The 15,672-nt window shown below is 45.0% G+C and overlaps 1 protein-coding gene across 2 annotated transcripts in view; it reads left to right on the top strand.

The window, feature by feature from the left end:
• The window catches only part of Nulp1 (Nuclear localized protein 1), a 127,274-nt gene extending 111,649 nt beyond the window's left edge, over positions 1–15,625 (top strand). For both annotated transcript variants that reach the window (XM_075702217.1, XM_075702210.1), the window contains exon 14: positions 7,890–15,625. In XM_075702217.1, coding sequence (XP_075558332.1) covers positions 7,890–8,129 — 240 coding nt within the window. In that variant the 3' untranslated portion in view covers positions 8,130–15,625. The remainder of the gene's footprint in view (positions 1–7,889) is intronic.
• Positions 15,626–15,672: the final 47 nt, after the last annotated feature.

Here is a 15,672-nt window from a genome sequence, read left to right as displayed (position 1 = left end):
TCGAGCGAACGTGCGAGAAGCAGGGGTTCTCTCGGGAAACGTGGCCACAGCGCTTGCTCACTTTGTTACCCGGCGAGGCGGCCGACGTAGTCGCTCGCTTGAATAGAGAGGAGGCAGAGGATTTCGACAAAGTGAAATCGAGTCTGCTAAAAAAGTACAGGCTGTCAGCGGAGGCTTTCCGTCGGAAGTTTCGGGAAAATGAGAAAGGCAAAAGTGAGTCATATACGGAGTTTGCGTACAAGCTTATGTCAAACATGCAGGAGTGGCTCAAAGAAGAGAAAGCGTTCGGTGACCACGATAAAGTTCTGCAGTGCTTCGGGCTGGAACAGTTTTATAGTCGGTTACCTGAGAACGTGCGGTACTGGGTCTTGGATAGGCCAGACGTTTGTACGGTGGCTAAAGCCGCTGAGCTAGCCGAGGAGTTTGTGACGCGTCGGGCTCGCGGAGCTAAGGACGGTCAAAAGGGTGAATTTGGCTCGAAGTTTGAGAGGCCGAAGTTCACACCCATGAGAGCAAAGGGGAACACGCGTAGTGAGGATGCGAGTGAAAGCAGTCCGACCAAACGTAAAGAGACGGCGGCAGCCGAAGCCGAACGCAGAAAGCGGTTCGAGATGAGGCAAGCGCGCGTGTGTTATACGTGCCAGAAGCCGGGTCACTTTTCGGCGCAGTGTCCGGAAACAACACCAAAAGTTGTGTTTTTTTCATTAAGCAGCACTGACGAGAACATGAAGCTTCTCGAGCCTTACATGCGAGACCTCCTCGTGAACGGGAAAGAGTGCCGTGTGCTTCGCGATTCCGCAGCTACAATGGATGTAGTTCACCCGTCTTACGTAGAACCCCATATGTTCACGGGCGAGTGCGCATGGATCAAGCAAGCCGTGGAAGCTCATAGCGTGTGTCTGCCGGTAGCAAAAGTGCTTATTGAAGGACCTTTCGGAGCGCTTGAGACGGAGGCCGCAGTGTCTTCTATGCTGCCCCCCCAGTACCCGTACCTATTTTCGAACAGGTCCGATCACCTCCTGCGCGAGAAGGGGCTTTTGTTTGGTGAGGCTAGCGTTCAGGCCTTAACCAGATCGAAGGTTCGGGAGCTCGCTGCAAAGGCGGTAGTTGCGGGGCCGACGTTATCGAACAATGAGAAAGGGTCAGAGGCGCAGCAAGCTGATATTCAGAGCACGCCCGAACTGAATAAAATTGAGCCTGTAGCGTTGAAGGCGCCAGATACTGGAGAGGAAATGCCCGATAAGGGAAAGTTAGAAGAGCTATCTGCAGATTTGCTCATCGCGCCTACGTCAGACGGACTTGATAGGTTGCTAAAAGTCAGCCGGTCGGCTTTGATAGCCGAGCAAAAGAAGGATGGCAGCCTAGAAAACATACGCTGCATTATCAAGGAAGGTATCGCCAAGAAAAATGCTCGCTTTGTGGAAAGAGGTGGAGTCCTGTACCGGAAGTATCTAGACCGCCGAGGAGTGGAGTTCGATCAGCTGATCGTGCCTCAATGCTATCGTCAGGATCTGTTGCGCTTGTCGCATGGGGGTTCGTGGTCCGGACACCTAGGAGTTAAGAAAACTAAGGACCGTCTCTTGCAAGAGTACTATTGGCCAGGGTGTTTTCGGGACGCAGACCATTTCGTGAGGACATGTGACACCTGTCAGCGGGTAGGCAAACCAGGGGACAAATCGAGGGCGCCGTTGAAATTGGTACCTATCATTACGGAGCCTTTTAGACGGCTCGTTATTGATACAGTGGGACCTCTGCCGGTAACAGCCACGGGGTACAGACACATTTTGACTGTGATCTGCCCAGCGACAAAGTTCCCTGAAGCAGTGCCGCTTAAAGAACTCAGCTCAGTTGAGATAGTCAATGCACTACTGTCCATATTTGCGCGAGTTGGTTTTCCTGCGGAAATCCAATCAGATCAGGGCACAGTGTTTACTAGCGCTTTGACGACGACTTTTCTCGAAAGGTGTGGGGTAAAGCTGCTACACAGCTCAGTGTACCACCCACAGTCGAATTCCGTTGAGAAGCTCCACTCCGTCATGAAGCGCGTGTTGAGAGCCTTGTGTTTTGAACATCAAACTGACTGGGAGCTGTGTCTGCCTGGGGTGATGTTTGCATTACGGACCGCGCCGCATGCGGCTACGGGGTTTTCGCCAGCTGAGCTGGTGTACGGTCGCTCGCTTCGGTCTCCGCTTCGCATGCTTCAAGAATCGTGGGAAGGCAGGGGCGACGACCCAGTCGTGGTGGAGTACGTGCTTAAGCTCCTCGAACGCTTAAGAAGGGCACAGGAGTTGTCAGGTGAAGCAATGACAAAGGCCCAGCAGAGGGCCAAGGTTTATTATGATCGGACAGCCAGGGCCCGTCGTTTTGAGGTGGGCGATGAGGTCATGATATTGCGCACATCGCTAAACAACAAACTAGACGTGCAGTGGGAGGGCCCAGCACGAATTGTTCAGAAACTGTCGGACGTTAACTACGTGGTAAGTCTGCCAGGAAAGCGGAAAGCACAGCAAGTTTACCACTGTAATCTGCTCAAACCTTATAGACAAAGGGAAGCAGTAGTGTGCATGATGGTAAACGTTCCTGAAGAGCTTCCGGTCGAGCTTCCGGGACTAGGCTCAGTGACGAACAGGGAAGACACCGGTCAAGTCATTAGTGACTTAGTCAGTGGAGCATCGCTGTCGCGTGAGCAGAAAACCGAACTACACCAGCTCTTACAAGAGTTTCAAGGTCTGTTCTCTGAGAGGCCTGGTAGGACTTCTGTCCTTACTCATGATATAGAACTTACCTCCCCAGAGCCAGTACGATCCAAGGCGTATCGGGTGTCACCCCGCCAGAACGATATTATGGAGGCTGAGGTAAAGAAAATGCTACAGCTCGGTGTTATTGAGGCAGGTGAGAGTGATTATACCTCCCCTTTGATTTTAGTTGAGGTACCGGGCAAGGAACCTCGTCCTTGCGTCGACTACCGCAGGCTTAATTCCATCACTAAGGATCAAATTTATCCGATCCCTAACATCGAGGAGCGCCTTGAGAAAGTTAGTAGCGCTCAGTTTATTTCCACCCTAGATCTTGTCAGGGGTTATTGGCAGGTTCCACTTACAGAAGAGGCTAGTAGGTATGCGGCGTTCATTTCACCAATGGGAACATTCCGTCCTAAAGTATTGAGTTTTGGTTTGAAGAACGCGCCATACTGTTTTTCAAGCCTCATGGATAAAGTGTTGCGGGGACAGCAAGAATTCGCTTTACCGTATCTAGACGACGTAGCGATATTCTCCGCATCCTGGTCTGAGCATATGGCACACTTGCGGGCAGTGCTAACCCGCCTGCGCGAAGCGGGCTTGACCGTAAAGGCTCCTAAGTGCCAGTTAGCACAGGCCGAGGTTGTCTACCTCGGTCACGTGATTGGTCAGGGTCGTCGCCGCCCCTCTGAAATAAAAGTGGCCGCTGTGCGAGACTTTCCGCAACCGCGCACGAAGACCGATATTCGGTCGTTCTTAGGTGTCGCCGGCTACTATCAGAGGTACATCCCCAGGTACTCTGATATCGCGGCTCCCCTGACGGATGCTCTAAGAAAGACAGAGCCTCAAACAGTCGTCTGGGACGAGACAAAGGAAAGAGCTTTTAGCGCCCTAAAGAGTGCCCTAACAAGCCAGCCTGTGCTACGATCGCCAGACTACACAAAAGGGTTCGTAGTTCAGTGCGATGCTAGTGAGCGAGGCATGGGCGTTGTACTGTGCCAACGGGAAAATGGAGAAGTAGAACACCCCGTCCTGTATGCTAGTCGTAAGCTGACCAGTCGTGAGCAGGCGTATAGCGCCACCGAGAAAGAGTGTGCGTGTCTCGTGTGGGCCGTTCAGAAATTGTCATGCTATCTAGCCGGCTCGAGGTTTATCATTGAGACGGATCACTGCCCTCTCCAATGGCTGCAGACCATCTCTCCCAAAAATGGCCGCCTCCTGCGCTGGAGCCTCGCTTTGCAACAATATTCCTTTGAGGTGCGTTACAAAAAGGGGAGTCTCAACGGTAACGCCGATGGCTTAAGTCGAAGCCCCTAACGTAGGAATCAGCCTCAAAATTGTTTGTTACTGATGTTTTTCTTCCTGAGGCAGGATTTTTTTAACATATTGCTTTTGTTTAGTGTTTCAAAGTGATGATATGCTTTCTAGTGCAATTTTCCAATTTGTGGACGCGTTCTGAGTGATGCTAGACTACTGTAAGGAACTAGGCAGTGGTATAAAAAGGGGAAAGAGCCTGGCAGGGCTTAGTGAGGGTTGTGCCGTGCTTGCTGACTGAGCGGTTGAGTTTCAGCGTAGTTCTAACGCTTGCCGGGAACGAGAACAAAAATGTGAACTCTTCCGAAGTCACTTTGCAGTGTCCCGTGCGAACCTGAACGAGAGAATGAGGCCTTCTCTGTGCGCTGCGCTCAAGAAACGTCGAGGGACGCCCGACTTCGGTTATGAGCATCATCGAGCGACATCCCTCCGGACAGCGGATGCAGTCCCCTGTCCATCGGGATCTCCTTCCCCCGGCGGGGCGGTCTGTTACGTTTCACCTACGACGCGCGGTTTAGCCGGCGCGACTGCAACAAAGCGGCAGACATTTTGGCCCGTTCGGCGTCGCCGCTACGCTCCCCGCCAAGCGCGTCCAGGCATGTTCCGATGCCACGTGTCTTCATGTGCGTGTGTGAGTGTATGTGCCATTGTGCCTGACCGGAGGCGATACGACAGTAGAAGTCACCTTCTCCTCCCAGCCATTGTGCCCGACCGGAGGCGATACGACAGTAGAAGTCACCTTCTCCTCCCAGCCATTGTGCCCGACCGGAGGCGATACGACAGTAGAAGTCACCTTCTCCTCCCAGCCATTGTGCCCGACCGGAGGCGCTACGACAGTAGGAGTTACCTTCTCCTCTTTGTGCCCGACCGGCGGCGCCACGACAGTATGCGTCACCTTATCTCATTGTACAATCACGTGCTCGTCTATTGAGGGGTTCCTTCTTGCCCTCAACTGCGAGAGTATAAAAACAGCTGCCCCCGGACGCCAAAAGGAGGGCTCCGATTTCTTCTGTTGAGTAAAGTGCTCTCCCGTCTCTCTACTTCGGTCAACCTGACCGCCAACTCTTTGCGATGTTAAAATAAACAAGTTGTTTTGTTGTTACCAGTCGACTCATGCTTTGCCGGGACCTTCGGATGCTTTCAATTGTACCCCAGGCCGCCAGGCCAACGCTACCCTTGGGGCTTGCGACCCAGGTGCAACAACGGGCGTCAGCGCCGAGTTCCCAACAACCGGTCGTACCATCGGTGCGACCACAACAACCGTTGCCATCGGTGGGATTCAAACAGTTCAAAACAGAAAATACAGAAAGTAAAGTCGATGTTCTCATATCAGAAACAAAAAAAAAAAAAAAGCAAGTGACTAAAGAGACAAGTCCATTTTCTGAATGAAATTAACAAAATATGAGTTCAGAATACTGGGGACATCTTCAGAGCTCTTCTTTGCCCTTCCTAGACCATGGCTATCTGGTCATGAAAGTATAAAGTGGAATTTCAGTGTTCACAATGAGTGCTCATATTTTCGCTTTGGAGTAAAAGAACTGTGAAACTATTGCTATCCTGTCTTGCAGCTGCCTCATTGGACTGCTGTAACTGCACACTTCAGCAGCTATATCTGGTCACTTATTACAAACTCTTTATAATTAATTAGGCTAATGGACTCACCTGTGTCAATCCGCACAATGTCATATTTATCTTCCATTTCAGTGTGGAGCATGTTTGTTCAATCAAGTGCATAGTTTCTTTTTCCAATTGATTGTAGACCCTGGCTTACACTCTTTCCAGTGGCATATGATGCGAGTGCATCCATTCTGGTCAGGTGCAGTTGCTTCATGCTACTGTATCTTCTGTGTACATGTACAGCAGGTTTGGTGTTGAAAGTTTGGAGTAGTGTAGCTTTAGGAGAGAGTACATGATCCGGAGTGATAACTGTCAGATGTTGCAGTAGATATATCTGGGGCGTTTGCTTGAGTTTGCTTCTGTCTATCTTTGGTCATACAGTAAAGGTTTGTTAACCCTTTGAGGGTCGATTTTTTTCGCCGTATGCAACCACCCAGAGTCGATTTTTTTTATTGCAGATTACAATTCTTCTGAGGGGCCTATTTCGAAAAAAATGTACCGTAATTCTTACCGTAATTTTTACCGTAAAATAACAGAACTCGGCAGCGTGCAGCCGGTGCAGCTGCGAAAGTACAATGGAGACCAACGTCGTAGCAGGTTGTGGTGCATTTCGCAAGTGCATTTTGGAGTGTAGCACTTGTTCCTGCGGCCAGCATCGACAGCGCAAAGGCGCTTTTCTAGTCCTATGTTTTCGGCACGCATCACTTGCGGCCAGTTGCACTACGCCGCTTGCACTACGCCAGCCAAAATGCCATCCCCTCTAGACTTCAACGCGCGTGCCATTGGCTGCTCTCTTCGGAGCATGCGCAAAACGATCTCCAACCAATGCACTGCTTTGAACTGCTGTACGTCTGGCTATATATGCGCTTTAACCAAGCTATTTTTTTCTGACTTTCATTTGTTCAAATTTTGTATGATTTGAATTTTCGCAGCATCCCCGCGAAATTTGAAATAACGAGATTTTACTGTACCATGAGTGACAAGTTCAACAACAGATGACTCTGATAGTTTTGATTCAGCCAGCTTGAGCAATCGCCACCTCTCATAGAACTAGTCGAAGGCAATGCCACTTAGATGCTTCAAGGATGATATCACCTCATCCCAACACTCGACTGCACAAGTCAAACCACATTTAGTGATCCTGGATAGAAATAGTCTCAATATTAATAAATATTATCACTGTCGCTGGCTCAGTAGTTTTTCTTACAAGCTTATTCATAAATCTTTACAGCAGCAGCTGTTGAATAACCATCAAATGTGTCCATGGGTTTGCTTCTAGGACTACCCCGGCACGTCAGAGTCTGCGCTGCGGTGCTGATTAGTAAAATCTGCTGCTTTAATTGTCTTGTCTGTATTTGCAGTATTTGCACCATCAGCAGCACTACATTTTGCTCAGAAGGCAGTTGAGCCGATGGCTTCTCAAAGTCTTTCTTGTAGTTCTCACTCTGTCAGTTCACTCTGTAGCTTCCCAAAGAGGTGTTCGTGCGGTGTCTTCACCTTGGTCACAATAAAGATGAGTCATTGCAGGTCAGTGTGCTGTGCATCCATCTCGGCCTTGTCTTCACTGCCTAAATAGTAGTGCCTCACATGAGCCTGGCCATCATCTCCTGAGCGTCACTTTGACTCACATTAGTGCACATACAGTCAACGACCGATTTTTCGGACATGCATAATAAATTCGGACACCTTCACGGCACTGCCACGTACCCCACAAAGGCAATGTTTAAAGACTCCTGAAATTTCAGGCGTCCGCACCAGCATTAACTGAAGCCACTACCGCTGCCATTCTGATTATCTCACAGTCTTGAAACATTACTCTTACACGCTGATCTGTTGGCAGCCGTAGCATACTCGCAGACACCTTTTATGGCAATGAAAAGAAAGCTATGGGGGTGGAGCTTCTGCACATGTTTTACCATTCCAAGTAGTGTGGCAGCGTTTGACAGTGCGTTTGGTTTCTCAGAACAGACGCTGAATTGACAAAGCTTCCACGTGCAATGATTTTCCCCTTTGCTCAGATGCAGGAGAGAAAAGCCGTAAAATAAGTCAACTTTAACACTCACTGGTGTATTTTGTCTTGTTTAGCTGTTGTAAGTAAGGTGCTAATATTTTGTCTTCCCCAGCTTAAGCTAAAATGCACAAAAATGTGGCACTCTTTTCAGGAACACTTTCGCTTGTAGGTTATGTGACCTTGTTAACATAAAATTGCGGGCATTGCAGCCTCAGGAGGTGGTGGGCATCGACGTGCGGAATCCTATGGTGCTGGTGGAGCCTGAGCCAGCCGAGCACGGTGCAGCAGGTGCTGCGGGGGCAGACGGGGCCAATGGCGATGCGGGCGACCTGCGCCGAAGTGTCACGTCGCTGCTGGAGGCCATGCGTGACCTCCTCAGCAACATCCACCTGCCCTCGGATGTGCCAAATGACGGTGACGTGGACAGCGATGACGAGCATGAGGACTAATGAGCAGCAGTGGCTGAACCAGCCCAGCAATTGCCTCCATTTCTTTTTTAAATCTTGTGACCATGTGTCATGACTATGTGATGCTGTCTGGTAATGTTTTGCCAAAGGCACGTATTTGTAAATTGGACTGGCTGATGGGATGGCAGGTTGCTAAAGCTGCTTATGAGAAAACAGCTTGCAGCTCAACAAACATCCAGCCAACTTTTGATGGCCGTCAGTTTTCACACTGCATACTTTTGCCTAGGTTGTTGGGTTTATATTATTCCAGCGAAGGGGTGGCACAGTGCTGAAATTTTTCTAACATTTTTTCAGCAGTGGCCTTTATAGGCGCTGAACCTTTGAATCGTGGCACTTGTTTGAATGTTGCTTCATTGGCTGCATTTTGTTTGTGAAACACAAATCTATTATCTTCTGATCACAAAATTTGATTAAGGCTGTCGGATATGGGCGACTGTGCCCATATTTTGTATGTAATACAGCATTACAGTGAGGTCACTAAAGTTTTTCTGCACTCCATCGCTGAGATTTTACTCTATATGAGGTTGAAGAGGATGCACTGCTTTGAAGAGGATGCAGATGTGTTCTCTGTTTGCCTTGATGACAAACTCTAGGACTGCTTTTTCTCATTCTACCCCCATTTTTTTTTCTTTAATCTGAAGGATAATTTATCACTTACATCCTTTACCAAGTTATTTATGTTCTTAAATAAAACTGTTTGAGTGTTTACAAGGGCTAGGACCAACCTTTGTTTTATGACAGCTATGTGGAGCTGGTGTTTAGGGGAGTTTATATGTTTATAAGGTGATGCCTATTACTGAGTAGCTTTGTTCTGAATGTTACCAATTGGAAGAGAACAGGTGATGCCTTTAAGCGAGTAGCTTTGTTGTGAATGTCACCAGTTTGAAGAAAACAGAGTGGGCTGCCTCTGTGGAAGAACGGTTCAAGTGAAACTTCTTTTGTGTTGTTACCAGGCCTTCTGCTGTTGCCAGGCCTTATGCTGTCCTCAGCTTGGACCATTCATAGCTTGTATCAAGACCCTTGCTTTCACAGTAGTTCTTGCAGGAAGCTCTTTCAAGTTCTGATAAATGGCCTTGTATTTTGAATTCTGTTGAAGTATATTATTCGCATTGTGTCAGAGTGCATTGTCAGCACAGCTGAGATTTATGTACATGGCTGTGTGCAACTATAGTAGCTGTTTGGCAGAAGTCTTTGTGCGTTGTGATTTTGTTGAGGTTCTTAGCTCAATTAGAAATACCCCCTTCCATGACATTTGTGCACTTTAGCCAGATGTTTTAGGCCTGTCTCGACGTAAATGTAATGAAATATGTTCATGTTTTAAATATGATGTGTATGTATGGTGACTATTGTAGTTGGTCTTGCTCACTGGTAAATGTACACCATGGTTCCTTGGGGCCCTTGATACCATTCACTTTTGAGCCTGCCTTGAGTGTCTGGCGTTTATCATAAACAGGCACTGTTCTTGAGCTTGCCTGGAGTGTTGAGTATTTAGCGTGAACACATACATGTAGCAGTGTGCACATCAGGCCTTCTCCATCATGATCTGAATTCTTGAATTAATTTTTACTTATTATGCACTGCTTTTCTTTTTCTGATTAAATGCCTGTTTGGTGACTCTGACATCAGCTCAAAACCATAACTTGTCAAGCATTCTGCTTAATGGTCTGGGCCACTGTACATTGCGATGTCTAGAGTTATATCAAAATAGGCATAGAATAGCCAGAAAGCAACAGCACCTTGTCAATTTTCACTTATGTTAGTGTCTGCCGGTAACAAAATGTTCTTGCTTCAAGCAATAGTGAACAGCAAGTCTATTTTCAGTTCGCATTGGAACTTCGGCACAAAGAACTTGCCTCTTGACCTGCTTCGAACGAAGGCTGTAAACCGCCATACTTCAGCAAGTGTCCTTCATTTGCCTTGACAAGAAAAAAAAAAGTGGAAAATGTCATTGCAATAACAACATCAGTGTGTGAAAATGTGAAGTCACTTATATTAACCTTGCAGTCTAGTTTGTTCACTCCTGCAGAGCGTTCCGAGCAATATGCAAGATTCATCTTGATGAATTTATATCAGCATTAGTGTTGTAAAAATTGTTTTGTAAAAACTGCTACCTTCTTGAGCATTTATAAATGAACATGCAAATCCAGTTGAGAAGTGCATAGAGCCGTAGGAGATTGTGACACTGCTGCATTTTTGGCACTGTGGTAGGAAGAGTCGGTAGATAATGTTGCATCTTTGGGCTCGTTAGCAATGCAGTGTGCACTGAGCTTTACCTTTGTAGAATATGAGTGCTGCTGCACCGTTATTTTGTCATGGTGGCTTTAGTTGACATATTGATTGTGGCATGATGCTTTTTGCCCAAGTACCACAGTCAAACTGGTATGGCTCAAAAGTACTTAGGCTGTTTGTGCATGAAGCAGGCGCAGGGGCAGTGTCCCTGAATGAAGATCATAAGTGCAACATCTTCCTTCATTTTCTGCATTTCTGTGTTGCACATTTGGCAGAACTTCATGTGTGCCTGCTAAACTACATTTGTAAGTGATGGTAGAAGAGCAGGTTGTGCCTTAGAAACATGTTTTTTTTTCTCCACAGCTGTTGCACTGCTGTTGGTAAAGTGGTCTTAAGTCAGCACAGGCCAGAACATGAAGCTCTGTGAAAACGAACACATGTAAATTGAATTTGATAGAAAAGGCTTTGTGCACGTTCTGCAGCCAGAAAAGCCTGCCAAGACATCTATTATGCATGGGATGAATGTTGGGTTTTCGTATTAGGCCATATCAAGCATAATTGCTCATATTTTACCAATTAGGCTGTCGCCATTGCATTTTGCAGACAGCTATGTTTAGGTAAGCTAACACTAAGATATTTCATATGCATGTTGTTCTTTCAGGAAGCTATGCAGGGCAGTTTCCATGTAATACTATGTTTATATGCTTCCACTGTCTTGCAATACAATTCAGTAAGACTGGAAAATTAGCTAGTGTCTCATGAACACAAAAAAAAGCTGCGTAACCAAAATTGATCAGTGGCAACATGTGATTCAGAGGCTTTCTGATATCCAGTGTTATGGATAATTAAGAAAATTGCCTCTTTAATGTTTTTCTTACTTTACAATATTGCTTCTCTCTTCTCCAATCCCCCTCCCCCCTCCCTTTCACATTTATACATTGCATAATGTGCTTTTGTTGTTATATGTTCTGTCCAATTTAAACATTCTTGAAGCCGAAATGGCTGAAATGTTTTGCAAGTGGTGGTCGTGGTTTCCAAACTGGTATGGGGTTAAGAAACTGTTGTAGCATGCGCTGTTGCAAAGATGTCTGCCATCTGTGGTTTATTGTGCTTTGTTTGTCATTGTAACCCATGCCTTTGCACCCAGCCTGGGCGGGGAAGGCTTAGTGCCGCTTTTCTAGTACAGGGTTTGCAGTGCTTGCCTCGCTGTTGCGAGCTGTGTTATGATACAGTCACCTGCGCCTCCTTGTTTTGGATATATTTTTCTGTTATAATATGCTGTGCAGTCCACGTTATGCAGGAAATGCTTCCCCACATGTTGCAATCTCTTGATATGCACATTGCTGTGGCTCTTTTGCAGCCCATCTTTGTAATGTACCTATCCTTAGTGTTGATGGCCTTCCTGCACCGTGTGGTGCATCTGTACTGTCAGCGCCAAAGGTTTATGTGCTGTGGAGTCTTGCAAAGGATCTAAATTTCAGCAGGCAATAAGCCTAGAATTAGAGCTTGCATATGTTGTTTTTTCAAGGAGTGCTAGCTACATCTCTGATGTACAGTGGCGCTGTGGAAATTGACTGTTTTCATGTATACTGCCTCTAGTAAAATTTTGGCACCAATAGTACATCTCAACAGTGCTCACAAAAGTTTCAGTCACAAGAAGCTTTGGAGTTCTCTCAAGATCTATGTCTAATCATGTGCAGCTGCCCGCTTATCAGTAATGCACATCAGCTTCGTAATTGTCACTAAAATATGGGCTGTCAGTCATCAGGTTTAGGCTTTGGTATTGAAAAATGTCCTAGGTTGGCATTTAAGGGTGTCGCCACCTTTTACCAAAATGTTTGATTTTGATTTTAAAACTATTATTACATGTCGATCTTTGAAAAGATGGTTTCAAAGGCCTTCCAAGTGTGCTAGACAGTGAAAAAGTTGAAAATTAATTTTTTTTTATTGAGAAAAATTACTTCAGTATATTTTGTTACACTAACTGCAACTGGAGCGCACAAACAGGAAGCAATTTAGTGCTAACATAGTAAAAAAAAAAACATGCTATGCAATGAATTGAATGTATGCCATCAAATTAGTATAACTGTGTTGTAGCCAAGAAACTAAAATGTGGCAAAGCTTTAAAGGGAGCATCATAACATTAAAAGTTAATGTTTTCATTTATCGTATTTCATTGCACAGCCTAACGTGTAAGTAGGGTTCTTGGTGTTAGGTTACTATTCTCCAAAAATTTCTGCGCACATCTTGCAATCTTCATTCCATCCCAAAATTTGGTGTTTTTCAGTTAATATACTTTTATAGAATAACTTTTACTAACCTTTTTCAGTGGATATTTTGCATCGAGCTTATTGGTTATATTTTTACGTGAATATCTGGTTCACTAATTTTGTTGATGCTAAAACGTGCTGTTACACTGCAGCTCCTGCTCTGAAACACAAACACTATTGTTATATTGAATATGCAGAACAGTAAAGTTTGCAACAAGCAGTCTAGCAAGGGCACAGTGCCATTAGGTGATGTGACTAGCATAAATTAAGAGTGAGTGCATTTGGTCTACAGGCACAAATAGAATGATACTTTATTTGTAACACCATGCAGGTACAGGGCTTCAGTGAATATTTCAGGGAAAAAAATGAGTAGGTAGATAGGAGCCCGGGCGTCACTATCGCCGAACTTGCCCAACTCATCCGCCACAGTGACTACAGTGTGAAAACTGCGGGGACCCAGGCCAGGGCACTCCAGTCCCGTGTGTAATCCCACATTGTTTTCATTGCAGTGACAGGCAAAACAAGTGCAAATAAGAAAAAGCAAAGATTGCTTGGGTGGCTAGCCGATGCATGACCTTGACTTTGCCAGGCTGCTTGCATCAGAGTGCGTGTAGGTTCGCAGCTGCAATGCCTCAAATAACTGTCTTAGCTCTGGCAAAAAGATCCAGTTAAAACCGAATTCCAGAAAAAAAAAAGAAAATTCAGCATACTTTTCTGGTTCAAACTGAAAACAATGAGCCCTATGTGTAAGGAAGGAGCATACAAAGTTTAGTCAAAAATTGTATATTCATGATTAAGTTATCAGTGCTTAAGTAACACGAAATTGCACGAAAAAACATTTTTTTAAAGGATGCTTTTCAGACACTGTACAGCTGCATTTGCCTAGCAGTTTGTAAATTGCCGATAACTTGTTAACAAAGCAACATAGAAATGTAATATGTTCCATAACACATTTTTTAAATATCTGGGGTTCTCATAATGCCTGAAATGTAAAATTGGCTTTTTTAAAGAAAACAATTAATTTCCAAAGGTGGTGACATACCGTAAGCATATTTCCCTATGCTTCTTGAAGCATAACTTTATATTGTAGCTTCTATTGTAAGACTGAACAAATTGTCGGGTTGTTCATATTACAAGTAATATAATTGACATGGCATTCGCCAGATGTGGATGCAAGTCATTTGCAAGCTAGCCATATTCTATTTCATGACCATGCTAGTTGCATGAGCAGGCCACATGTATAAGCTTTTGTTTTTCTATTTACCCATGTATAAGTTGTTTGTGCATGGAAAACTAAATTTGTAAGTGTTTGTAAGTGTACCTACAGTTACCTTTAGCAAGCATTTTTGAATGGCATGAAAACTTGTTGTAATAAAACCTCAGTTACTGAGCAGGCACAAGTGCTGATGTGTCTCGTGGCTGCACTGTGTACTTTTTTCTTTGTTCTTTTTGCTTTTCACCTGGATGGCATGAGCCCAAGCATAATTTTATCTTGAACGTACGTCTATACCATATGTGTATATAACAGAGACATGTGCATCGTGTTTGCCTGTCCTTTTGAGGAGGAGTTTTTAAATGTGCTTTTGCACAGTGTGTTTGAAGTTATGTGTGACGTCTAGTCTCTGCTACACATGCAGTCAAATTTCAACTGCTCACACTGCATCATTGCCGGCTGCATTTATGAACACATGCAAGTCTAAAAGGGCTCAAAAGTTTTGACTGTTGTTTTGTGAGTCAGCTGTAGACACAGTATGTTACTGGTTAAACAAAGTGTAATTGGCTTGAATAAGAGAGTAAGTTCATATCATTCCAACATAATCAAAGCCTTCTTTGTATTGGGCAGTACTTGATAAAGTTTCGTTTATCATTTCTGAAAAAAGTGAGTCGCAAATCTTAAAGCATTGGATGAAAAGATATTCAGTTGGGGGGGGGGGGGGGGGGCTGAAACACTGTTAATAGGCCTTAGTTCTTAATGAAAACATGCTTAGCTATTGACTGTTCCATGCTATTTTGTTTTTTCGCATATGAATGTCATGTTGTGGTAGCTACCATTGTATAGACTGGTTCAATTTAGTACGTGAAAGGTGCAGTACTTTTGTTGTTTGGTTTTTGAAGCATTTGGCTAAATTTATACATGTCCGAGTATTTTACACCAGTAAAAACTTAGCTGATTAAATAGGAAAGCTTAAATGAACAAATTTCGCAGTGTCGCAGAGTGTCTTGTAGCAGTGGTTGTTTTTTGCAACCTGTGAAGTTTGAACAATGTGGGCCAGTAAATTTTTATACTGGTCTTTGCCATGCTGTGCCCCCGTGCTTCTGTAATTGGGGCTTGCAATCACTGTACAACCAGCCATTATCTTGGCTTGCTCCAGTAATTAAAGCACTTCCTTGGTATCCTTGGAAAAAAAAAATACTAGATCAGTGAAATTCCTCGGCACGTTTCAGCAACTCTACTTTGCTTCAGCGCATTCGATATGTGTGTAATGAAGCAGTTTGTCCTTAATGTTTGGCTACTGTTGTAACAGCCACACCAGAATACCTTGCTTCTATATTGTGCCGGACGATCTGTTTTATGACCAGTGCTTGCGCAGTGCAGATAAAATTCATGTCCGTTCCATACCCTCATCTTTGGATAAAGCGGTGGAATGCATGTCATGCTGCGCATATTCTTGCAACCTTTACAACCATGAAGCAAAGATTTTCCATTTGTACATAATTGTATATGTTAAATGTTCTTGGTCTTGCCAACTTTGGCAGTGTGCATTCTTTTTATGAATATTTTTACTTTGCCTTGAGTAGGGGATGTTCATTTTGTGCACATTGCACAGCTGCTGAATAGTCACTCAGATTTGTACCACCTGGTTTTTGTTGACATTGGTGCACTTGCAGTACTAGCTGTAGTGATCTGCATGGATTTCTTATGTGTTGTTAGTTTGTTAAAAAGCAAGAAATAAAAGGATAAAAATTCATGCCCCCATATTTTGCTGTCGGTATGCTTCAGGGGCGTAGCCATGGGGGTTGGGCTG

Source organism: Dermacentor variabilis, chromosome 1 (assembly GCF_050947875.1).
Source record: "Dermacentor variabilis isolate Ectoservices chromosome 1, ASM5094787v1, whole genome shotgun sequence".
Taxonomy (NCBI): domain Eukaryota; kingdom Metazoa; phylum Arthropoda; class Arachnida; order Ixodida; family Ixodidae; genus Dermacentor; species Dermacentor variabilis.
The sequence above is the reverse complement of the archived record's forward strand: the minus strand, read 5'-3'. Positions and strand labels throughout refer to the sequence as shown.